Here is a 25,877-nt window from a genome sequence, read left to right on the forward strand (position 1 = left end):
ACTGAAAATAAGCAGGGTTTCTGAAGCCCAAGATCTTCTCTGTTCTTACTGCTACTTTCATGACACTGAGACTAGGGGTAGTGTTAGAAATTGGGTTTCTTGTTGGCAAGGATATGCACCTAAGCCAGGCAGGACCCACCACTCTAGTCAGGGCAAGTAAATGACACACCAAAGATAACCTGCGCTCACCCCTGGTAGCTTGGCACAGCAGTCTGGCTTCTCTCCAGAGGTCATGTGTAAAGCGTTTGCACTGCACACACACACCAGTGACACAATAACTACACCATAAAAGGGACGTCACATGGAATTATATAAACAAATATGTTCCTATATTGCATTTAGATATCACCCAAAGTGACATGATCCATCGATACTGTACTGTGCGGAATCAGAAACCCCCCCCATATCCACAGTGGGACATGAAGTAATAAAGCATAAGTATCATCACAGACAGTACCACATGAGTGCAGGATTCATCAGTTACTCCCTAACATCACTGAATTTGTATGCCAGGAAATATAGTAGTTTGTTACATAACACAGGAGCCTATGTGTCACATTGTACCTCTGAGCCAGAGGATATATTAATGACCATATAACTTCCCAAAACACCTAAAATGCAATGGGTAGTGGGTAAAATACATCAATCTCCAAAGGTTAGCATGCATAATGTGCCATGGCCATGTAGACACACAAATCTCTACATACACTTATTGGGCACTAGGACACCCGTGCTCCTAGCAGGGCAATTACAGCAGGTCCTCTGGGCGTCCACTACTGAGTGTGTAGTGGATATCGGAGGGTGTGTTGCTAGAGTATTTGCACATCTATTAGATGGATTAGGGCAAGGTATTACATGGTGCACTCTGCCACAAGTGGAATTCCTTGTATGTAAAACCTGTCTCGGGGAGCGGTCCCACGCGAGGAAGAGTGGGAGAACGACACAAACCGCGGGCAAAGGCAGGTAGACCGTTCTGGCTCCACCGTGGCCAGAATGAAGGAAGGGCAACTTCCCATGGAACCCGGTACAGCTGGTAGGGGAAGGCTCTGTAGGGACCCCGGTGCCCTTGGGGATGGGACCCACCTCCTCCGCTCCAAAGAGGGGTGCGGCTGCACTCCATACTGGACCTCGTTGGACAGGAATACCTCAGGAGAAGAGAGGAGCCCAGCGGCCTCGGTGATCTGAGGTGACTGTCTCTATCATGCAGACCCACAGGGCTGGAGGTGTTGCGCCATTGCCTAGCAACCACCTGACAGCTTCTTTCCTGCTACAACAGTGCTGGCAGGGGAGGGTGCCTTGGCACAACACCCTGCTCAGGACTACTGCATGTCATAATTTCCTTTGCTGGATGGCCTGCCTTGAGGGAAGCACCTGCCGCTGTCTCTGAAGCTAGAAGCGCTCGACACACGCTATCTAGTACAATGAAGCAGTGCTTGCCCTGAGCTGGCCTGGGGAATTATAGTGAGTAGTAGGCAATTACGGCTCCCCAATTAACACACTGCTGTTGGACCTCCACCGGGTATGGTCCCACAGCAGAGGGGGTTCCAGGCAATCTATTAGGGCCCTGAAATTACAGGAGTGGGGGTCAGGCCAACCACGCCCTGGCGAACTCTGGGCAGAGGGCATAGAAGGGGTAGCAGGCAGACCAAGACATCAGGGTCCCTGTAACAAGGTGACAGTCCTTTTCGCAGCCCAACCAAGTGGGTAGTTCCAATGGCGGTCCCTTTTGTCTGCACCCCAGTGCCTTGGAAGAACAGAGTCAGGGAGCAGCTGGCAGCAGGTCAACCAGCAGAAAAGTAATCTAGTGAGTCCTTAATGCCAGACAGCAGTGCAACAACAGAAGAGCAGTCCAGATGTGTCCTTTGTGCAGTCCAGCAGTCCTTCTGACAGATGTTCAGTCCCAGTTCCCAAAAGTGCTCTAAAATCATGGGGTCAGAGCCCCTGTACTTATACTAAAAAAATGTATTTGTTCATGGGGTGACTTAGAAGGAACCCTTTCAAGTGAAACACAACCCCATTCCAACCCAGCCGTATCTCCAGACATCAGTAGGCGATAATCAGCCCATTGTGTCAGGGAAGGACACAGCCTATTGACATGTAAGGTGTGAACGACCCTACCTCTCCCCAGCCCAGGAAGACTATTAGTATGCAGTGTGGATGCAGACTCCTCTTTTGTCACACCTAGCCCCTCCTGTGTTATGGCTGTCTAGCAAGTATTCACAAAGTGTAGCTGTCACTCTGCCCTAGACATGGATTGGAGTCAGGCTGCAAGGCACACTGAGTTATAAGCATCAGAGAAATCCCCACTTTCTAAAGTGGCATTTCTGAAACAGTAATGTAAAATCCAAATACAGCAGTAAGCAGGATTTTTCTCTACCATTCCAGACATGCCAAACATGCCCATGCCATTTATCTCACATCAGAGATTACCACTTAAAAATATATAAGGGAATTCTTTATGTTAGCCTATGAGAGAAGCAGCTCTCGTGGTAGTGAAAAACGAAATGGGCTGTTTGTCACTACTAAAACATGTAAAACATAAAGGTACATGTCCTACCTTCTACTTGCACAGCACCCTGCCCATAGGGCTACCTAGGGACTGCCTTAGGGGTGACTTAGGTGTAATGAAGGAGAGTGTAGGCCTTGGCAATTAGCTTGAATTGCCAAATCAATGTGGCATTAAACTGCACACACAGGCACTGCAGTGGCAGGCCTGAGACCAGTTTGAAAGGCTACTTTTGTGGGTGGCACAATCAGCTCTGCAGGCCAATTATAGCATTTAATTGACTGGCTTTGGGTATATGGTATACCACTTTACAAGGGACTTACACGTAAATGAAATATGCCAAACAGGTGTAAGACAATCATACCAAATTTTAGGGGAAGAGCACGTGACCTTTAGCACTGATTAGCAGTGGTAAAGTGCCTAGAGTCCTAAAGCCAACAGAAAGAGGGTCTGAAAAGCAGGAGGAGAAAGGCAGAAAGTTTGGGGATAACGCTGAAGAAAGGGACATTTCCAACAAACAGCAAGTTGCCATGAAGGAGGCCAGCTGTCACAACTGCGACCACTGGCTATAATTGCTGTCCCTTGTTGCAACCATGGTTGGTCTTTTTAGAAGTCTTAGATTTCACTAATGATTAACTTGGAACATTCAGACATATTCTATTGCATTTTGTTCCTAAAACTAAAAAATCCAACAAGTGAGTATAGTACGTGTTACCCTTTTCCACTGGCTCAGATGCCTGCTTTCTGCCGGTTTTACAAGGACACTGTTGGATGGTATCTTGAGAGTACATTTCATAGTTCCCTTTCTCGCTGTACCCCTTCTTCACTGTCCGCCTTGGTCTCTCCCTCTGCAGTGCATCCATCGGGACTTGGCAGCTCGGAATGTCTTGGTGACAGAAACCAATGTCATGAAAATTGCAGATTTCGGTTTGGCCAGAGACATCAACAACATCGACTACTACAAAAAAACAACCAATGTGAGTTGAGTCTCAAGTGACGTGTGAGTTGGATTTAGGTTCTATGGTTAATCTGCGATGCAGGGATTTGTAGCAAGTGTTGCTCAAAGCTCCAGTGTCATGACATACTTGCATATTTAGAGAACTGTGATACTGGCAGCTCCACTGGAAACTATTGCATTTCTTGTGTTTCACGTTTGCAACTTTACTGGAGTCTCGTTTAATAACGTAAATGTCCTCTGAAAGCACCGATGTGACTGACCTGCAGCTTTGTGGGTGACTGCAGTGCTTTTGGTGCCCAACATAATTTCATCTCTATTAACTTCTGATATCAAGATTTGCCTGTAGCTTTAAACAAGACCAGGTCGTTGCCTTGATGTACATATAACTTTCCATGATCTGGTGTTCTAATATGCTTGTATCCCACACTAGCTGGTCTCAATGCATGCCTTTAACTCCACTGAAGTCTAGTGTTGTGTTACCTGTCTTTGTTGCACTGTAAAGGAATTGGCCAAGCACTATTGTTTAGTTTCACACCTCCTACTCTATCTTGATTCAGCTGCACTGAAAAGCTGCAGGTTTGACTCCTTTGTTTAACTACTATAAGGAGTTGTGCTTTGTTGCCATTTTGTTGTTGTTCTGCACCCCAGTATGTCTATGAAGGCAGTGGTCTGGTAACTGCCATTTCTACAGGTAGGGCGCACAGTGGTTGGTATTTTGTTGCTTTCCTTGTCGTCATCCTTTATTGAAGCCTGGTGCTGGGTTAGGTAAAACTGTATGTTCGATGGCATCTGTCGCTGTAGATACGCATGTTCTGCAATAGCTCGCCATCTGGTGTTGGGCCGGAGTGTTACAAGTTGTTTTTCTTCGAAGAAGTCTTTCGAGTCACGGGACCGAGTGACTCCTCCTTTTGTCTCCATTGCGCATGGGCGTCGACTCCATCTTCGATTGTTTTTTTTCCGCCATCGGGTTCGGACGTGTTCCTGTCGCTCCGAGTTTCGGAACAGAAAAAATAGTTAATTTCGGAAGATTTTCGTCGGTATTGTTGCGTTCGGGATCGGCGTACTTACATTCAACACCGCATCGAAGATCGAAGAGCTCCGGTGCCCTTCGGGGTAGTTTTTCGATCCTCCGTCGGGGCCTGGTCGGCCCGACCGCGTGCTGAGGAACGCCGATGGAACGGACCCCTTTCCGTTTCTGCCCCAAATGCCACAATAAATACCCCTACACAGACCAACACTTGGTCTGCAACCTGTGCCTGTCACCTGAGCACAGCGAAGACACCTGCGAGGCCTGTCGTGCGTTCCGGTCCCGAAAAACACTCCGAGACCGTCGAGCCAGAAGACTTCAAATGGCGTCCGCACCGACAGCCCGACGGGAGTTCGAGGAACAGGAAGAGGAAGGTACCTTCTCGATCCAAGACTCAGACTCCGAAGGATTCGACGATACACAAACCGTGAGTAAGACGTCGAAAACCACACAAAGAAACATTTACAAGGCCCAGGGGACGCCACTGCCACCAGGCCATGGCTCAACCCATAAAATCGGTGACCGACCGTCGGCACCGAAAAAGGCCCAAACGGTGCCGAGATCGTCCGACTCCGGTCGAGACACCGGCACGCAGCCTTCTCGGGACTGAGAAAGTGCTGGAGAGAAGCCTCGACACCGAGATGCCGGTGTGGACACGGCTCGACGCCGAGACAGCGGCACCGAAACAGATCGACGCCGAGAGGTTTCGGCCCCGAAAAGGAAAAAAGTCACCTCGGAGCCGAAAAAACACGCAGACAAAGTTTCGATGCCGAAACAAACTGCAAGCGACCCAGCTTCAGGCTCTTATACAGAAGAGCACTCGCTAACCTCCCAAATGCAGAAGCATAGGTTTGAGGAAGAGCTACAAGCAACTGATGCGGACCATACGCAAAAGCGTATCTTCATTCAGCAGGGGACAGGGAAAATAAGCACCCTTCCCCCCATTAGGAGAAAGAGAAGGTTGGAGTTCCAGACGGAACAAGCACCACAACCAAAAGTGGTGAAAAGAGTTACACCACCACCCTCTCCTCCGCCCGTGATTAACGTTTCACCAGCACAAACGCCATCACACTCCCCAGCTCACACCACCATGAGCCAGGGTGACCAAGACCAGGACGCATGGGACCTATACGACGCCCCAGTGTCAGATAACAGCCCAGAGGCATACCCTACAAAACCATCTCCACCAGAAGACAGCACCGCGTACTCTCAGGTGGTGGCTAGAGCAGCACAATTTCACAACGTAAGCCTCCACTCAGAACAGGTCGAGGATGATTTCTTGTTCAACACACTCTCCTCCACCCACAGCTCCTACCAAAGCCTGCCTATGCTCCCTGGTATGCTCCGGCACGCAAAAGACATATTTAAGGACCCGGTCAAAAGTAGGGCAATCACACCAAGGGTGGAAAAAAAGTATAAGCCGCCTCCTACGGACCCGGCTTTCATCACAACACAGCTGCCACCAGACTCTGTTGTTGTAGGAGCAGCTAGAAAAAGGGCCAACTCTCACACATCTGGAGATGCACCACCCCCAGATAAAGAAAGCCGCAAGTTTGATGCAGCTGGTAAGAGAGTCGCAGCACAAGCTGCAAACCAGTGGCGCATCGCGAACTCCCAGGCACTACTTGCGCGCTATGACAGAGCCCACTGGGACGAGATGCAACATCTCATTGAACATCTGCCCAAAGACTTCCAAAATAGGGCAAAACAATTGGTTGAGGAGGGACAGGCCATCTCCAACAACCAGATCCGCTCCTCCATGGACGCTGCAGATACAGCTGCACGGACAATTAATACATCTATAACTATCAGAAGGCATGCATGGCTCCGAACGTCTGGATTTAAACCAGAGATTCAACAAGCAGTTCTCAATATGCCTTTTAATGAAAAAGAACTGTTCGGTCCAGAAGTGGACACAGCAATTGAGAAACTCAAAAAAGATACGGACACTGCCAAAGCCATGGGCGCACTCTACTCCCCGCAGAGCAGAGGGAATTACAGCTCATTCCGTAAAACGCCCTTTCGAGGGGGGTTTCGGGGTCAAAGCACACAAGCCAGCACCTCACAAGCCACACCGTCCAGTTACCAAGGACAGTATAGAGGAGGTTTTCGGGGACAATATAGAGGAGGGCAATTCCCTAGAAATAGAGGAAGATTCCAAAGCCCCAAAACCCCTACTACTAAACAGTGACTCACATGTCACTCACCCCCTCCACACAACACCAGTGGGGGGACGAATAGGTCATTATTACAGAGCATGGGAGAAAATCACTACAGACACTTGGGTTCTAGCAATTATCCAACATGGTTACTGCATAGAATTTCTACAGTTCCCTCCAAACATACCACCAAAAGCACAAAATTTAACAACACACCATTCCAATCTCCTAGAGATAGAAGTGCAGGCACTATTGCAAAAGAATGCAATCGAATTAGTGCCAAACACACAAATAAACACAGGAGTTTACTCACTGTACTTTCTGATACCAAAGAAGGACAAAACACTGAGACCAATCCTAGACCTCAGAGTAGTCAACACTTTCATCAAATCAGACCACTTCCACATGGTCACACTACAAGAAGTATTGCCATTGCTAAAGCTGCACGACTACATGGCAACTTTAGACCTCAAGGATGCTTATTTCCATATACCAATACACCCATCGCACAGGAAATACCTAAGGTTTGTATTCAAAGGAATACATTACCAATTCAAGGTACTGCCTTTCGGATTAACAACCGCACCAAGAGTCTTTACCAAATGTCTAGCGGTAGTCGCTGCACACATCAGAAGACAGCAAATACATGTGTTCCCATATCTAGACGACTGGCTAATCAAGGCCCATTCGTTAATAGAGTGCTCAAATCACACGAATCATATCATACAAACCCTCTTCAAACTAGGGTTCACCGTCAATTTCACAAAATCCAAAATTCTGCCACGCAAGGTACAACAATACCTGGGAGCCATAATAGACACATCAAAAGGAGTAGCCACTCCAAGTCCACAAAGAATTCAAAATTTCAACACCATCATACAACGCATGTATCCAACACAAAAGATACAAGCAAAGATGGTATTACAACTCCTAGGCATGATGTCATCATGCATAGCCATTGTCCCAAACGCAAGACTGCACATGAGGCCCTTACAACAATGCCTAGCATCACAGTGGTCTCAAGCACAGGGTCACCTTCTAGATCTGGTGTTAATAGACCGCCAAACTTACCTCTCGCTTCTGTGGTGGAACAACATAAATTTAAACAAGGGGCGGCCTTTCCAAGACCCAGTGCCACAATACGTAATAACAACAGATGCTTCCATGACAGGGTGGGGAGCACACCTCGATCAACACAGCATACAAGGACAATGGAACGTACATCAAACAAAACTGCATATCAATCACCTAGAACTTCTTGCAGTTTTTCAAGCACTAAAAGCTTTCCAACCAATAATAGTTCACAAATACATTCTCGTCAAAACAGACAACATGACAACAATGTATTATCTAAACAAGCAGGGAGGGACGCACTCCACGCAGTTAAGCCTGTTAGCACAAAAAATTTGGCATTGGGCAATTCACAACCAAATTCGCCTAATTGCACAGTTTATACCAGGGATACAAAATCAACTCGCAGACAATCTCTCTCGAGATCACCAACAGGTCCACGAATGGGAAATTCACCCCCAAATACTGAACACTTATTTCAAACTCTGGGGAACACCTCAGATAGACTTGTTTGCGACAAGGGAGAACGCAAAATGCCAAAACTTCGCATCCAGATACCCACACAAACAATCCCAAGGCAATGCCCTATGGATGAACTGGTCAGGGATATTTGCTTACGCTTTTCCTCCTCTCCCTCTCCTTCCTTACCTGGTAAACAAACTCAGTCAAAGCAAACTCAAACTCATATTGATAGCACCAACTTGGGCAAGGCAACCCTGGTACACAACGCTGCTAGACCTATCAGTGGTACCCTGCATCAAATTGCCCAACAGGCCAGATCTGTTGACACAGCACAACCAAAAGATCAGACACCCAGATCCAGCATCGCTGAATCTAGCAATCTGGCTCCTGAAATCCTAGAATTCGGGCACTTACAACTTACCCAAGAATGTATGGAAGTCATAAAACAAGCAAGAAGGCCATCCACCAGGCACTGCTATGCAAGTAAATGGAAGAGGTTTGTTTGCTACTGCCATATTAATCAAATACAACCATTACACACAACTCCAGAACATGTAGTGGGTTACTTGCTTCACTTACAAAAATCTAACCTAGCTTTCTCTTCCATTAAGATTCACCTTGCAGCAATATCTGCATACCTGCAGACTACCTATTCAACTTCCCTATATAAAATACCAGTCATTAAAGCATTCATGGAGGGCCTTAGGAGAATTATACCACCAAGAACACTACCTGTTCCTTCATGGAACCTAAATGTTGTCCTAACTAGACTTATGGGTCCACCTTTTGAACCCATGCACTCCTGCGACATACAGTTCCTAACCTGGAAGGTGGCATTTCTCATCGCCATTACTTCCCTGAGAAGAGTAAGCGAGATTCAGGCGTTTACTATACAGGAACCTTTTATACAACTACACAAAAATAAAGTCGTCCTAAGGACCAATCCTAAATTTTTGCCAAAGGTTATTTCACCGTTCCATCTAAATCAAACAGTGGAACTTCCGGTGTTCTTTCCACAGCCAGATACCGTAGCTGAAAGGGCACTACATACATTAGATGTCAAAAGAGCATTAATGTATTACATTGACAGAACAAAGAACATCAGAAAGACTAAACAACTCTTTATTGCATTTCAAAAACCTCATGCAGGAAACCCAATTTCAAAACAAGGTATAGCCAGATGGATAGTTAAATGCATCCAAATCTGCTACCTTAAAGCTAAACGACAGCTGCCCATTACACCAAGGGCACACTCAACCAGAAAGAAAGGTGCTACCATGGCCTTTCTAGGAAACATCCCAATGCAAGAAATATGTAAGGCAGCCACATGGTCTACGCCTCACACATTCACCAAGCATTACTGTGTAGACGTGTTATCCGCACAACAAGCCACAGTAGGTCAAGCTGTATTAAGGACATTATTTCAGACTACTTCCACTCCTACAGGCTGATCCACCGCTTTTGGGGAAATAACTGCTTACTAGTCTATTGCAGAACATGCGTATCTACAGCGACAGATGCCATCGAACTGAAAATGTCACTTACCCAGTGTACATCTGTTCGTGGCATCAGTCGCAGTAGATTCGCATGTGCCCACCCGCCTCCCCGGGAGCCTGTAGCAGTTTGGAAGTTACCTTCAATTATTTATATATGTATCATCTCAACCTTAAATAAGTGCATACTTAGTCACTCCATTGCATGGGCACTATTACTACAATTCAACTCCTACCTCACCCTCTGTGGGGAAAAACAATCGAAGATGGAGTCGACGCCCATGCGCAATGGAGACAAAAGGAGGAGTCACTCGGTCCCGTGACTCGAAAGACTTCTTCGAAGAAAAACAACTTGTAACACTCCGGCCCAACACCAGATGGCGAGCTATTGCAGAACATGCGAATCTACTGCGACTGATGCCACGAACAGATGTACACTGGGTAAGTGACATTTTCATTATTTATTCTTTTTCTGTGTTCATGGTGCAGTTTCTCTTCCTGTCTGCTTTCTAGAGCTCTAGGCCTGGTGCTCTAACTGTGTTATTGTAAGTAGCTGCCCTTCCTTCAGCCGCCATGTGAATACAGCAATCCTCTGCCCACTAGTGTTATTGAGAGGTTTTATCTTTCTGGCTGTAGTACTTTGTTTCAGTTACTTGAGAAAAATTGTTGAAATGTTGTTAAGAAGCCATTTTTTTACTCCCATGTCCGTGGAGTGGCCGTTTGTTTTGACAAGCTTGTGGTGACCACTGCTGTGCTGTTGCTGTTTAATCTCTGATGCAGTGCTGTTGGCTAGGCCGCTTTAAGGTTGCATCTGATGCCCATGTTGATCGTATGGTAAAAAGACACATTGGGTTGGTGCATTTGTCCCTTGCTTTAGCAGCTTGTGATGTATGCCTTCTGGGCCCTTTGAGTCGCGCTATCAGGGGCCTGTCTTCAGGAGGCATGTTTGGAGTGTTACACCCCTCTCCTGAAAATGTTATTCCTTTGTAAATAGTTGAGTACAAGTGCTTTCAGTTGGTCGCTTTTTTTCACATGGGATTTTACATGTCCACACTGACAAAAGCAGACACACTCGTCCCTGTTTCGAAGGTCTTAACAAATGTTGATTAGTTTGAAAATTTTTGTGTTTTAAGTGCCCCTAAAAATCCGCCCTTCTCTCTTTCTACCACCTCTCATGCCCCTCATTACCTGCTTCTCATATAATGTGTTTTATCAAGATACCAGAGTGTGATTGCTGGGAAATCTGACGCTCCCCCCACCCCTCACAATCTTGCTGAATGAAGCTACGCCCTAGCGCGCTACACGGCTGCATTGTGTTGTTCACCTGTTTCGACTGCCCTCTGCACGAGGTATGACGAGCAGCCATGGCTTCGTGTGGCTTCCATGGGGCAGCCCATCGCTTTAGCTGCTCTGTGAGGGCGCAGGCCTGGCGCACTTGTCGAAGTTATGGTAAACAGCGCTGCTTTGTTCCCTTCCTCCGCAGGGCCGGCTCCCCGTGAAGTGGATGGCTCCCGAGGCGCTGTTTGACAGAGTCTACACACATCAGAGTGACGTGTACGCAACTCCTTACGCTCTGTAATCGCCGACTGAAAGAACAAAAGCACCAGGGCAGACATGACAGGGTGCCCATACGGACTGCGCACACGCACCGGGGGTGCCGCGCTTAGACGGCCATGATTTTCTGCTAGACTGCTACCTAATGCCCCGTTACTAATCTGCTCGACTTCAAAGCACGTCAGTGGGACCCAAACGCTAAAACCCTTGAGTCCGAGCGGAAGTCCCCACGGTCTGCCATGCATCCGCCTTTCCCCAAGGTCTTATGCAGACAGAATGTGGCCCTCTTCCTGGTGGGCAGACCTAATCCATGGGCGCGCTCTCCTGTGTCTGCTCCTATTTTTAACGAATGGGGATTGTCTGGGGCTGTGTCTGTGCGTGAGTGCTCTCAGTTTTGGTTTTCTTGGCAAGCTCAAAACCAGTACATGTCACGAATCCACGAGGTGATGATTGCTTCATTAGTCTGGGAATCACTGGAGAGTACCAGTGGTAACGGGGGGGGGGGGGGGGGGGGGGTTCCCTGGGGTGTCTGCGCATAGAAAAGGAGTCATGCTGCTTTTTTAAATCTTTGTTGAGTATCTCTTGGGTGTGGGGTGGCTGTGCAATGGGGCTCACAAGGCTGAAGACTCCTCGGTTTGGTCCTTGTAGAGTAGGGATATTGGTGGTAGCTCCTGAAGCACATTGTGTGATTCGCATTTGCATGTGTTTAATCTTCGGAAGCTATGAAAGCATCTCTGAATGTATTATTGCTGGGGCTGTGAGGTGAAGGAAGAAATGATAGCTCACACACTAGAGAAGTCTTTTAGCAATGGGATGGCATCTGTTTAGGTTTGAGGTGGAATGCATAGCAATCCTTGCTCCTTTCAGTCGCTCTTTGCAGAGATGTGCTGGTATCCCGGACGGCCCTTAGATGAAGATTTGGTTGGGTGTGGTAAGCCCTGTGCTAATGCTTCAGAGAGCAGTTATAGAAAACTCATGAGGTTTCGATGGGCCACATCGAGGACCAAGACAACCCACTATGCTTCCTCTATGTAAGTGCCACTAAGTGGTAGTAGCTTCTGCACAGGCACTTATGGGCTTAGGATTTTGCCTCCATATTCAGAAGAACAGTGATGGGACGTTGCATGGGAAGCCTTGTTGACTGGACTAGGACTTTCTTGTGAATTATGTAAGATATGGGAGAAACTCTATATTTTGAGAAAATTAACTGAAAGACCAGTGCTGAGGTGAGAGTAGTCACTGTTGCAAGGTGTGAACAGCAGTGTTGGGCCTGGAACAAGAAGAGGTGTTAAGAGCACAGGCAGTTTAGATGGATGGTTGAAAACATCCTACCAAAATGTCCTTGTCTCTGGTGGTAAGGGGTTTGTGCCTTTCAGTCTTTGGAGTGTGGCAATTTCTCAATCAGAACTGGCTTTGTGATGTTGTGTTCCTTTTCCCTGCTTTATCTTGTTCTCTAGGGTCGCGCTGTGCTCAACAGGTCCCTCATCTAACGCCAGTCTCTTTCCTCTCTTTTTCTCTGCAGATGGTCTTTTGGCGTGCTTATGTGGGAGATCTTCACACTGGGGGGTTCTCCATACCCAGGAATTCCTGTGGAAGAACTTTTCAAGCTCCTTAAGGAAGGCCACCGAATGGACAAACCTGGCAACTGCACCAATGAGCTGTAAGGATCCATGCTGTTTGCTTGCTCAACTGGTGTAGTTTAGTCAGGGATTGCTAGAGTGTCTGGGGAGACCTAGTTGTGTTTTTTTTAGGAGAGAACAGCTGAAATTGACTCTGGGAGGGGCCAGGTGCCAATGATGCTGATGTGGTGGTGGCAGTTGACTGTCTCAGTGTGAGACCAGTTGCGACAGACTCAGAGACACTGGATACCACAGACTCAGCAAGACCAGGTGTCACTAACTCAGGGGTGGAACAAGATGCACACTGACCCTGAAAGAAGGAAAAAGCCCAAATATTTCTAACCTGGGTGAATGTAGGGCCAGTTTTCACTGCCCTTTGTGGAAAATGACCGCCAATAACAGAAAGAGGTGGGCAAGACCAAGAACCCCTGACAGCGGAACAGACTGTTCTAACTTTGGAAGTCTAGGATCCACTGACCAGGGAGACCGGGTTGGGGGGGGGGGCATGACCCAGTGTCACGATTCCAATGTAGGTGACAGATTAGGGAGGAGAGGACCTTTAGGTGCCATGGACCAGGAGGAAGCCATGTCTCAAACAGGAAAGGAAACACGATGCCAGTGACCGAGGGGAGTGGAAGCTTCCAAGTTACCACTGATCCAGAGGTGCCTCTGACCAAGAGATTTACCCTGATGCCTGACAACAAACTGACCTAAAGTAGTAAAGCAAACTGTTGGAAGACTAGAAGATGTGCCTGATTTGGAGGGAAGACCACATGCCTGTGACTGGGACAGAGATCAGGTACCTGTGGTCGAGTGGAAATGAAGGCTTTCAGCTGTCGTCGACCCTGAGGGTATAGAGACCAGTAGCACAGAACAATTAAAAGGTACATCTTGTCCATGGCCTTGTGAGAGGAACGCCCACATTTGACCAATGCTGCTAAAGGGAAGAAGGCCATCAGATGCGGTTTGAAGTAGAACCTTCAGGTGTCTGTTACCCTGAGAGGAAGGAGGATATCAGATGACAGTGACTCAGTGGGAAGAAAGCCTAATACACAGCCGCATGCTGGTACATGCTCCCGGAGCAGTTGATTGGGTGCCTTGATTTGATAATTTACATGTCACTGCATAGGTATGCAGCGATGCAGGTAACAGCTGTGGGAGGTCAGGGGTATTCACTCATTAGTATTTATTCATCACTTTCACATAAAACATTTTATATCATGAGTAAGTACAATTTAAATGTAATATTGGAGGGGGAGAGAAGCAAGAATTACATCAGAGGAGGAATTTGGTCAAGAAAGGTGACTGGAAGGTGATAACATTTCAGAGAAGGTTGATAGGATGCGAATGAGTACATGGTACTGGGTTCCATATACCAGTGGCACAATGGCAGAAGTAATAGACCCGGAAGAGGGGGTATGGTGTTGTAGGGTCTATTGGTAGGATTTTGAACGCGTAGCCAATTGGGAGAGGGTGACCATCAATGGTTATCAGGAATGGCAGGGTAGAGCCACACCCTGAGTACAGTTTAATATTATACAGTGGAAATACTGTTGTCGATAGGGAAAGTGGAGCAAATGAAGCAAAATCAGGGCAACTAAGATACTGGAGGGAATAGGAGCTTGAGAAGAAAAAGAAGTCCGTATTAAAGATTAGATTTGAGGTGACTCATGGAGCTGGCAGGAGCTCCGAGTGAGATCAGAGGGGCAGTAATCAAAGCACAAGAAGATCTTGGAGCATGAAAGGTAAAGAGGGGATGAATCTTAATAATATTGTGAAAGTGATGGTGTCGAATGTGGAGGTGGAAGAAAAGAGAACGAAAAAGACCAGGAATGGGTGAAAACTCATTACAAAATCTGGTGCTGGGTGGATGGGCAGAGGGGTATCACAGAAAGTCACAGATTTTTGAGCATAAGAACAGGTTTTCAGGGGTATGTGGGTTTGGATGTATGAAGTGAGTAGACATCTACGATTGTACCAGACGCCTCAAGATTTACCATGAAGAGCTGGAAAAAAACAGTTGTGAACCATCAGCCAAGAAGTGTCAGGAATCCAAGACTTGTCAATGGCAGCTCAAGGAGAGGTGCACACGGAAAAGCAGAAGGACTTAAAACAACCACTAGGGACACCAAAGGGTAAAGGAGGAGATGGATAGGTTTCACCAGGCCAAGGCACAGAGTAGAAGTGAGTAGAGGGGTTCGCACAGGGGAGCAGAGAGGGTAACATCCAGAGAGCTGTGTTTTTATGACAATAACCTTCCCAGCAGTTCCAAGCCCAGCTGATAGGGGTATGCATGAAGAGGCGAGTTTGAGATGGGGCTGGTTACAATGAACGCTCTTGTAATGCACTGTGGGACAGAACGCAGATCGGAAAGTGAAAAATGACAGATTTAAAACCAGGCATCAATGATAGCTGATAAGTTAGGGAGTCAAGAAGGATGAAGGGACCAGGCTCAGCAGGGACAGAGAGACTGAAAGAAGCTTTTTTAGGGAGAGGTTGAATTGTAGCATGTATGCCCTGCTCAGAGTAGGACGACCAAGAACATTCTAGATCATGGCCATAACCATGTTAGAATGAGAGGACATATCCCAGTGATCACAGAGGTAGGTAGTGAGTCCATAGGAGCTGTAGAGGTGGTGGTCTCTTTCAGGAAGGAAGAGAGCTCTGCTTCTGAGGTGGCAGCGAGAGGGGACTGAACTGAAGATATTGATGGGGTGTGCAGGGACAGTAGACCGGGAGGAAAAAAGGGATCTATTTTATATGTGAAACACGAGGCAGAAAGGAAGTGGCGGATGGACAGATGATAGTTTGGAAGGGGAATGAGCTGGTTAAGAGGATGGTTGAGATGAGGGTTTTTGGCCGACGATATAACAATGTGGAAATAGAAGTCTTGTCCATGTTGTAGTGATAGATCACTCGGGCGTGGGGAAGAAGATAGGAAGGCTGAGCCAAGGGTCACTCTATGCTCTTCTTTTCTTCTAGGTACACGATGATGACGGACTGCTGGCGTGCTGTGCCCTCGCAAAGACCCACTTTCAAACAGCTTGTTGAGGATCTAGACCGAATCCTCACACAAACGACCAATGAGGTGAGAGTTCATTCCCTGGGACACAAGTCACCCACCTCCCGGAGTGGCAGCACTGGCACACATCATCCATGATACAAGAGCAGCACACACAATATGTGAGACACTAGTTACACTCTCATTACATGGGGCAAAAGTGACACACTACCCGTGGTAACTGATGAACATAAACTATGGCTGGAAAATAGCACACACACACACCTGAGCTAGAGCATGGGACACATACACATCCATTAAGATGCTAATGATGCACAAGTGACACACACAGTGCTGTGGACATGGCTGACATATATCATCTATAGGATGTGAGTGACGCGCATCATCGCTGAGACACAAGTGAAACCAAAGCATCACTTTAAAATTAGTAACATAATTATTCAAGTCCCTGTGATGCACACCATCCTCTCGTGAAGAGTGTGACAGATGGGTCACACTATCCCTGAGACACACTTATCATGCGTCGTTGGAACAATTGTGGTGAACACCACATATTGGCCATCCCCAAGTACTTTCTATGATATCGGCACCTCTCTTGCAGCCTTCATTCCATGAATCTGACTTGCTTTCTTTTCAGTGTTTTCAGAAACTTCCTTTCTTCAGTTGGTTTTCATTAGGTTATTAAACGCTAACTAGGCCTGTTTTGTATCACTCTGCCTCTATGAAGTCATCACACACTGCTGTAGCACAGACTGCGCAAGCAGCAACTGGTTTTATTGGGACTGAAATAATCATTCATTTTTTCTCATTCTTTCATTCTCATCAACAGGAGTACCTGGACCTCAACAACCCCTTGGAGCAGTACTCGCCAAGCTATCCGGACACCAGAAGTTCCTGCTCTTCTGGGGACGACTCTGTCTTCTCCCCGGATCCAATGTCCTATGAACCTTGCCTTCCCAAATCCCAACACACAAATGGCACCATTAAAACATGAGGCCACACAACCAGCATAGACTTCCCGTCCCACCAAGAACCGTATATATTTTTTGCCCAAAAAATATATAAAAACAGAAGAAAACTAACTTGGAACTTCTTACTTCCTGGTGGTGCCTCCAACAGCCAGGGAGTGTGGGAGCCTCTGCCATGGATCCCCCAGCTTCTTGGATTGTACATATGGGGGATGAGGACAGAGTCCACTAGTGGGTTGCACCCCACTGTTTCAAGCTCTTAAACGTCACCAAAAGATGGTGACTGACGCCCTTCAGAGGGCGGACGGACTGCTCCAGCCTTTGCCCCCAAGTCCTGGCTAGCGGGGCGTTGCCCAGGCCTGCTGCACCGGAGGCAGATACGGACTGGGACTTTCTTGTGAATTATGTAAGATTTGGGAGATATTCTATGCCAGCACACACTCACAGAGCACAGGCAAAGTATGGCGCTGGATGTATGTAAATATACTCAAGATATGTATAAATATATATTATATATTTACAATGAATTATTTTTTGTATTGATTTAAAAGAAAGTGATATTTCAAAATGCATCTCGGAGATTCTTTTTTAACAGTCATTTGAGGAGTACAGCCAGTGTGTTAAGTGCGCACATGGGGTGGGGAGGGGCATACTTAGTCCCTTTCTTCCTCAAACACCTTGCAAATTTTTCCACGCCCACCCAAACTACCCCTCCTCCCTAGACCTCTCTGGAAAGAAAGGAAAGATGTCAGGTTTTAGTTTCAGGGAAAACGGTATCGAATTAATTTATTAAGTAAGGTACGATTAACAGTGACTTATCTGTTTTTTGAAAGACATTCTCGTCATATCTGGTGACAGCGAACCTAGCTTACTTTTTCGCTTTCCGAGAGACCTACTAATGTGTTCAAACTGCCATGTTGCACATAAAGCCTGAAGTGTCGTTTCATCAGAGGGGCAGCAGAGACGACATCAGGTGCCCTCTGACCCCATCACAGGAAGAGGCACTTTGCTTGGAAACTCAGGCACTCAATGTTAATGATCAGTGGTTGATTCTTTGCACATACCCTCAGCTACCAAAACTGGCAACATCGAAAGCCATGCTTGCTTTAAATAGTTAGGTACCAGGAGCACTTGTATCATAAGTGCAGTATGGAGGGGGCACTGGCCTCTGAATTCATTGTGATCAACGATCCCATGTGCTGCAGTGGTAGGTGGCGGCTGACCTCTCCTATTCTGTTAGACTTGTGTTGGCTGGAGGTTAAAGGCTTCTGGGGGTGACATCTCTGTGGTCTAACAAATGTCATCTTGCGCTGATTGACAGAGTGCTCTTACTGATGGTACAAGGGTACTTCATGAAGTGAATGATGTCTCGTACCATATGAGAATGTTCGGCAGCAGACTGATAGGGTCTACCTTTGATGACTGCTTTAAGGGCTGCGCCTTGTTCCTTGTGAAGTTGGGAGGTGATGTGAGCCACCTCTCTTGGTATCAAGGAAGCCAGTGGAAGCTGTGAAGAATGACTTGTGTATGCCCTAACCTGGGGGGTGAATTTCCCACCCAAAAGCGATAATGGGGAACGTTGACCATCCATGTTCGAGAAAATGTGATTATCCATAGATTACTTCCCTCCTGCAGGATTGATATTATCATGGGGACAGTTTATAAAACAAATGTGTACTTTTTTTTAACTAACCCCTACTGACTTTTATAAAGTTATCAACGTTTTTTGGAGATTTTTAAAAGTTGAAATTGTTTGCATAAACGTCACGTACAAACTTAAAATCCATGGGGTTGATTTGTTAAAAGTTATAAATAACTTTATGCATCTTTTGACTTTTTTGTGCGGAAGCTACACATTACTTATATAACTGCAAAAACACTTGTTTGGCAACGTTTTGGGTAACATATTTGTGAGTTTTAAAAATGTTGCATTATTTGTTAAAGTTGAAAATAACTTCCAAATGTTTGGACTTGTTTGATAAGAGAACTATGTATGACTTTTTAGTAAGCAAATCAAGCTGTAACTCCTAAATAAGTAATGTAACTTAATTCAAGAGGAATGTTGGCAGGTAGTGGGAATTCGCCTTCTTGGGTGGGACTGCCCTTTCCGTTTCTAGGTGTGGGGTCCCCTGTAAGGGGTTCACACAGTGTGACAATTACAGGAAATTCACCCAACCATACAGCTAATGGTGCTGAAACATCTCTGGAATAAAATGTAATGAAGAGCTGGCCTATCCCGATCACTGCCAAAAAAGTAATCTAGCACACATTTGAAACTGCAGTGTTGTGAAACTAAGTTATGGTTAATTGTGAGTAACCCAGGTTACACCCAGACACCCCAGAATCTCTTTGCCAGCATATGTTGTGAGTATTAAGTGTTTCAGGGGTGGTAAGCTGGGGGGGGGGGCCAGCACAGCGGTCACAGTCTGCTAAAATTTCAGAAGCACAAGACACCCAAGAAACCTAATTCTACCCATAGGCCGTTCGGCTTCTGATCCACGGAGTCACACCTGCCAGCAGGTCCCACATCCTGTGACTCTGAACCTGTCCCCGTCGCTGACCACGTACACGTCAATGGAACCTCTTAGATCAACCCAAAGTTCATGCAGTCTTTGACCATTGAAGCACTTTCACTTCCGTGGACTGTCACATGTTCATTCTCTGCTGGTCCCATGCACTTGAAAAGTACTTTTTTCTCATCTCTGGCCTTAATCCTACCTGGTAATTGGTTTTGTGCGCTCCAATTGAGTCTCATCTCCTGCCCATCATCTCTAGTCTTGTGCACCCCCATGAAGTCCGACTCCTCGCTCATCATTGTTCGCATGCACTTCTGTGGCATCTCACCCTCCCATCGTCACGGGTCCTGTGCACTCTCATGAAGCTTTACTCCCCCCTCACCGCTGTTCCCATGCACTCCCTTGACATCTCACTCCCCTTTATCAGTGGTCTTGTGGACTTCATGACGCCCCACTCCCACATTACTGTCCCGCCTGAAGCTTCGCTCCCCCTCATCACTAATCCTGTGTATGCCCACAAAGCTTCACCCCCCACTGCTCCCATGCACTCCTATGATGTCTCACATCCCCATCATCACTGTCCTGTATGAAGTCTCGCCCTTCCCCGCCCCCCCCATCATCACTGCTCCCATGCACTCCCATAAAGTTTAGTTCCACATTCATCACTGGTTCCTTGCACTTCCCATCTTTCACCCACACAGATCTCATGCACTTCTATGGAGTTTCACTCCTTCCCATTCTTAGTGGGTCTCATGCATTCCGAAGGGAGCTCACTCCTACCTGGGTCCATGTAACTCTCCTTCTCCCTTGTGGATCTCTCTTTCTCCCTGCTCAGGGCAGCTGTTTGGAAATTAAAACAACAAAGTATTAAAATCTGTTAACTTTTGTACTGGCAATAAAATTGTTTCTATGGAAAGAATATTTGCGCCTCAGACTATTACTTTTTGACGTCAAGTCCAGCTTATCTCTCCCACTGGTTCTGCACAGGTGGCATGTGTGGGCAGTGAGGGATTGTGCTCTAAATATGTGGTGTGTGGCACAAGTGTACCTAGGATTGTATCTGATTACTAACCAAAGCTCTTTCCATCACAATAATGCCAAGGCAGGCAAGAAATATCACTGCCACACAAAACTCTTGAGTAGACTAAAAACTGCACTGAAAGTAAGGACCATATTTACTATAGCTTTAGTGGGTACTAATGCAGTGCAACTCAATTTAACACTGAGAATGCTAGACTTTACATGGTTATTAAATAGACAAAGTGCCTGATTTAGAGTTTAGAGGTCGTTATTTACCTCATTGACAGGAACTGCTGTCTTGGTGGTTCCTATCACGGAGTTGAAAATTTGACAGATGTCTCCATCAAACACGACTGCAGCCCTTTAAACTTTTAATTTGTTTTAATTTCTTAGTAAACAAAATCTGAAAGTGGTATTTTGTATTGAGTGTGATCCCATACCACTGAAGTTTTGTCTCATGGTGTGGGGGTGGGTGGGTCGGTCATTTAAACATTTTTGCTGCCCATTGCTGCCAGGCTTCTTCATGAGGGTAAAGAGTAATGAAAACTAGCCACTCAACTTCCCACTCTAGATAGGGCCGGGGGTCGAATGGCCGAACCCACCATGGCTCTTACTTCGTCAGGCTGTCAGAGCACTATGTCCGCAACAAAAGTAGAGTAGGCTCCGTCACTAACATACTTAACATTCTCCTGACTGTAAGTCAGGTGGGCAGACCTTCAGTTTGGTGGAGAGGGAACTCTGTCACCATTGTGACTGAGTTCTCTCTCTGCCAAAGTCTAAATCACCCTGAAAGCCTTTTGCATAGCATTGTGTAGGATGAGCGCCAGCACAAATCTTTAGTAAATGTGAACTTAATTGTGTAAAGCAAGGAGCTGACTAGTTATTTGAGTATGCATTGCAATGTGCAATCTATAATGAATATGCGTTGAATCTGTGCAGAAGAAAATGATGTGACAAAGTATTGAAACTCATCACTCTCAGAATCAAAGCATTTATTTAAGGAGCGGCCATAGCAACCTATTCAAGTCTGTGAAATTGAATGAAAACTCTGCCAAATCTAATTTAGAAACATTTATCACTCATTGACGTATAACTCCCACAAACGGGTCAAAATCATTTGATTGATTGAAGTATTGTAAAAGAAAGTGCTAACTTGGTTTAACACAATTATGAAGCAAGGGACTTCCATCGTACAATTATATTAATTGTCCTGTTAATGAATGCATGATGTATATGCTGTGACATGCAATATGCAAAGTTGTCAAGCGCTTTTAATGCTGTTTACATTTTGTTTATTAGTAAGATGCCACAGTTTAACAGAATTCACGTTGACGGCGCTCGAAAAAAATATCAAAGAAACAAACCAAGGCATCAGAATACATGACAAATAATAAAAAAGTCACACAATGTATTCAAGTTATTAGAGAAGTAGAATTCCTGTCAAGAACGTAGAGATAAAATTACAAAAACGAACAAAACCTTTCTTAAAGGAGTTTTATTTATTTGATTTGCCCTAAATGTAATTCAAGTAGGCTGAGTGGGGAATGTTGTTTTAGCAGAAAATAATTGCCAAAATATGGAGGACCAAAATATCAACAGTTAAGTATAGGTCCATAGATTTTGAGTGGGGAATAGTAAATTTATACTTATCTATATGCACGTCACTGGTCCTGTGCACTCTCATGAAGCTTTACTCCCTCCTCACCGCTGCTCCCATGCACTCCCTTGACATCTCACTCCTCTATCATCAGTATTTTGGTTGCCATTATTTTGCTTGTGATATTCTGGTAAATTGATAATCAGTTCTTGAAGTTCCAGACTATAACCAATAAAATGCAAGTTTATGACACTGACCAGAAGATAGTTAAAAATGCAATGTGCAAAAGCATCAGGAGTGGGTGGAGATGAGGAAACAAAGATTCCAACTTCAAGGGTTCTTCAACTAAGGCCTGTACACCAGAGGTAAATCTTCATGCTTCAATTAGAGGTGGACAAGCCACTGAAAACTCTAGCCAGGCTCCCGGTATCTTCTTGAAACATTGAGCCCAAAACGAATCGCGCTTTCATGTGGCTTCTGCTTGCCACCCATGCTCAAACATAATTCACCAATAATTAAAGATAAAGCATTAACCTTTGACGGAAAAAAGGTGAGAGAAAGAGAAACCCCTTGACTGGCTGAGTTCCACAGTGTGATACCAGAAAACCACCTGGAATCAGTCCCAGTGTCACTGTGTAATCAATTTATGTGTTCCTAGCCAAATATTTTTATTTCACTGTTTCTCCTTTTTCTTCATTTTTGCGTATGAGAGTACCTCGAAATACGCAGGTTTAGGATGTGTGCTGTACAAAACCCTCTGTGCTTTAATACACTATAAGGTTGCTCTATGTATTACAAGAAGGTAGGGCATATGTAAGTTTCACATGACAACTGACTTGACTCTTAGTTCACTAATGGCATTGTTGTGAGACCCGGGACTTCGAGATGAGATCAAGAACATGAACAGCATTAAAGTAATAAAGAAAACTGCTCACTGCAATACAGCACCGATAGCAATAGAGAAATGTTGGCTCTGATAATTGTCGGCATCGAAAAGGTGCAATATTTATCCCATCTGCTCTGTTTCCACACTGGAGGGATCACAGGTTTTCTGGTGCAATAAATAGCACCCAATTACAAATATTGACCTCAAAATGGGGGCAAATAATGTGGGCTTGAGGCCTTACTGCGCCAAAAAACACAAGTTCTATTATTTATTATGCATTTTTCGCCCAGGAAATTTGGTCAGGTTTGGCCTCCGAAATGTATGTGAGGGTGCGGTGCATATCTCACCACTAGTAATTGTGCCGGGTGTGGAAACAGGAGTTACCACACATTTCTTAATTGACCAGGCCAAAAGCTATCAGGACCTAAGTAGGAAGGCCTACAGAATAGAGAGGGCAATCTGAGAAAACACTCCAAATGCCTTGATTTAGGACTCACACTTGTGAGCATGGGAAAATGGGTGTTGCCTGTATCCTATCTAACAAAACAAGCATATGCTGACCTTTGAGGGACACACGGTGAAAGGGATCTCCCCAGTCAAAGGTAGAAAAAAATGAAAGACTAATATAACACTCAGCTTTTTCCTACTCTGAAGAAATGGTGAGCAGGGGTGTGTCTATGCTGAGCAGAGCAAAGAGAATAGTTAATTGGTGTTCCCTGCACAAGCAAGTGCACAAAGGTAGTTCCATGTGCACAACATTATGTGAAAATCTCTACCCCATAACCAAAAAAACAACCTAAACTTTCAACAAAATGAATGGCAACAAGGTTGACAAACATAACAAAGCCATTTTGGAAATGCTTTCTTGACAAGCAGATGATTTATTGTGCATAGATCCCAAGTGTACTGCAGTAGAAATGTAATTTTGTTAGCCAGCATGTACAAGTAGAAAATCTGTAAGCTCGTTACATGCTTCACCTCTATTGAAAGCAGCCTTACAATCCACCTTCATCAGATCACCCCTAGTAAGTATGGTGTATACCTGCACCTTTTTCTTACTAAAAGGAGAGCACAAACAATGCCTTTCTTTCTTAAGTGTATTTGTAAGTGCATGCACACATGGGCATCTTGGCGCTGTAACTTCGGTCAATAAAGAGCTGCAGGTGCCTAGAGCAGAAATGAAATAAAATAACTATTGTATAAAAAGACAGGTTCTCGTACGTTTCTTGCAGGAGGTAATGCAAAAGTCGGAACAGAAATGCAACAACATAGAGTTCCAAATTCTTGGTGCTGTGGCTAAGAAGGCTTTGTCTCCATAAAAGACCCATTTGGATTTGGGAATATGTACCAAGTGTTCTCTTTTGTGTGTAAACATATGGTGGTGAGAGCATACGATGAATATTTAAAGGCTAACCTTGCAGGGGATTTCTGATAGTTTTGTGTAACATAGTCGTAGCCTCGGCTGTGGATAGGTAATCAATTACATGATCAGAGAACTGGAGTAAAATGTTCATATCTGAAATATTCTTAAACCAGACTGGATGCTGCGTGGTGGACAATCTGGAGACAGAAAGGGTCTTGGAGGCCTCCAACGAGTAGCTTGTGAGCTACTAATAGCTCTTGAGCTACCCATAAATAGCTCTCCTGTGTATAGCCCAGCCTACTAAAACTGAAAAGTTTATGTATAAAACAAACATGTAAACTTGTTTGATGTGGTCAGTATTAAAATTCTAATAATGTTTTTAGCACTGGATGTTTTTCACCAACATAAGTATACAAAAAATGTTGGAGACCCCACTGGAGAATAGTTGTCAACAGAAGTCTCGAGCTGATGAGACTTAAATGGGACAAACAATACTGTGGTTGTTGAGCTTCTGAGTGACGTCTGACTTTGGCTCACAGAGATTGTTTTACTGGGCACTCTCTTTAAATTTAAACTTAATCATTGGTACCATGAAGAGGCACGCATCATCTAAGGAATGGCCAATACTTGATTAAAATGTAAACATAAAAAAGGAAGTTAGGATTGCTTCTCTGGCTAGAACTTCCACACGCGCTCCCTCTCCTTGAGTTTAGTTTCCGGGTGAAATATCCTGCTGAAGGGTCCGCATTGGAAGCCGGTGAATGGGCGAGCAGTGCCCACGTTATCCCGGGCAACCCACCCTTCCTGTTGCATGACTTCAAAGGATCACACAAAACCACTCAGTTTGGGAGAAAGTATGTCCTCTCCTAAAGCATGCAGTGGGGGCAGACAGCACGGGGTGGAGGGGTCTCCCACACAGGCTCCTGTTACAGTGCTGGAAATGGAAACCACATGGGGGAAATATTCCAAAATATCCGTCCTGTGCACGAGCAGGAGCAGGAAATCGGAACATTTTAAGGCAAATTGAGTAAACTTTGAGTTCGGGAAGTTGAATGCAGCTTCTCGAGACTAGGGCCTTGTTTCGCCATAATTATGGTAACTATGAGGTAGTCACTGAACCGCACTATTAATTCATCTCCAGAGGAAGCTGTTATTGCCAACAAAGGTGTCAGTTTCATGGCGATTTCGGTCAATTTCCTGGGAGACCTGGAAGTGCACTGATATATTTTAGAGAGGATTTGAACAAAACACTTCGACGGCTAAGTGAGGCGAATGTCAAAGTTTTGCATGTTTTCAAACAGCGGGGTCGACCGTTCTGAAATATTGTTGTAGTATTTTTGTGTCTTTTCTTTCTTTGAATAATAACCTACACCTTACAAACTCAGAAATCTCTTGTCAGAGTTTATAATGAGCTTCAGGAAAGACAAGGCACGTTTATGTCATAATGTAACCTCAACAATATGGTCATACTGTGTTTTAGAGAGCCCTGGTGAATTTTTTCCAAATTTCAATGCAAGGTTTGTGCTATTTTCCTAATTTCTTGAGAGTAGTGGGCTACCATCATCTATTCAGGGAGAGATGTGTCCACGCTACAGGATAAAGCTGCCAATAAGAGAGGCCACCTGGAGTCCAGACAGAGTCAGGTACAATAGGATT

The 25,877-nt window shown here is 45.4% G+C and overlaps 1 protein-coding gene across 13 annotated transcripts in view; it reads left to right on the forward strand.

The window, feature by feature from the left end:
* The window catches only part of LOC138300194 (fibroblast growth factor receptor 2), a 126,530-nt gene extending 106,256 nt beyond the window's left edge, over positions 1–20,274 (forward strand). For all 13 annotated transcript variants that reach the window (XM_069239211.1, XM_069239213.1, XM_069239214.1 and 10 more), the window contains 5 exons: positions 3,361–3,483; positions 11,160–11,230; positions 12,753–12,890; positions 15,832–15,937; positions 16,701–20,274. In XM_069239211.1, coding sequence (XP_069095312.1) covers positions 3,361–3,483; positions 11,160–11,230; positions 12,753–12,890; positions 15,832–15,937; positions 16,701–16,865 — 603 coding nt within the window. In that variant the 3' untranslated portion in view covers positions 16,866–20,274. The remainder of the gene's footprint in view (positions 1–3,360; positions 3,484–11,159; positions 11,231–12,752; positions 12,891–15,831; positions 15,938–16,700) is intronic.
* Positions 20,275–25,877: the final 5,603 nt, after the last annotated feature.

Source organism: Pleurodeles waltl, chromosome 6, assembly GCF_031143425.1.
Source record: "Pleurodeles waltl isolate 20211129_DDA chromosome 6, aPleWal1.hap1.20221129, whole genome shotgun sequence".
Classification (NCBI taxonomy): Eukaryota; Metazoa; Chordata; class Amphibia; order Caudata; family Salamandridae; genus Pleurodeles; species Pleurodeles waltl.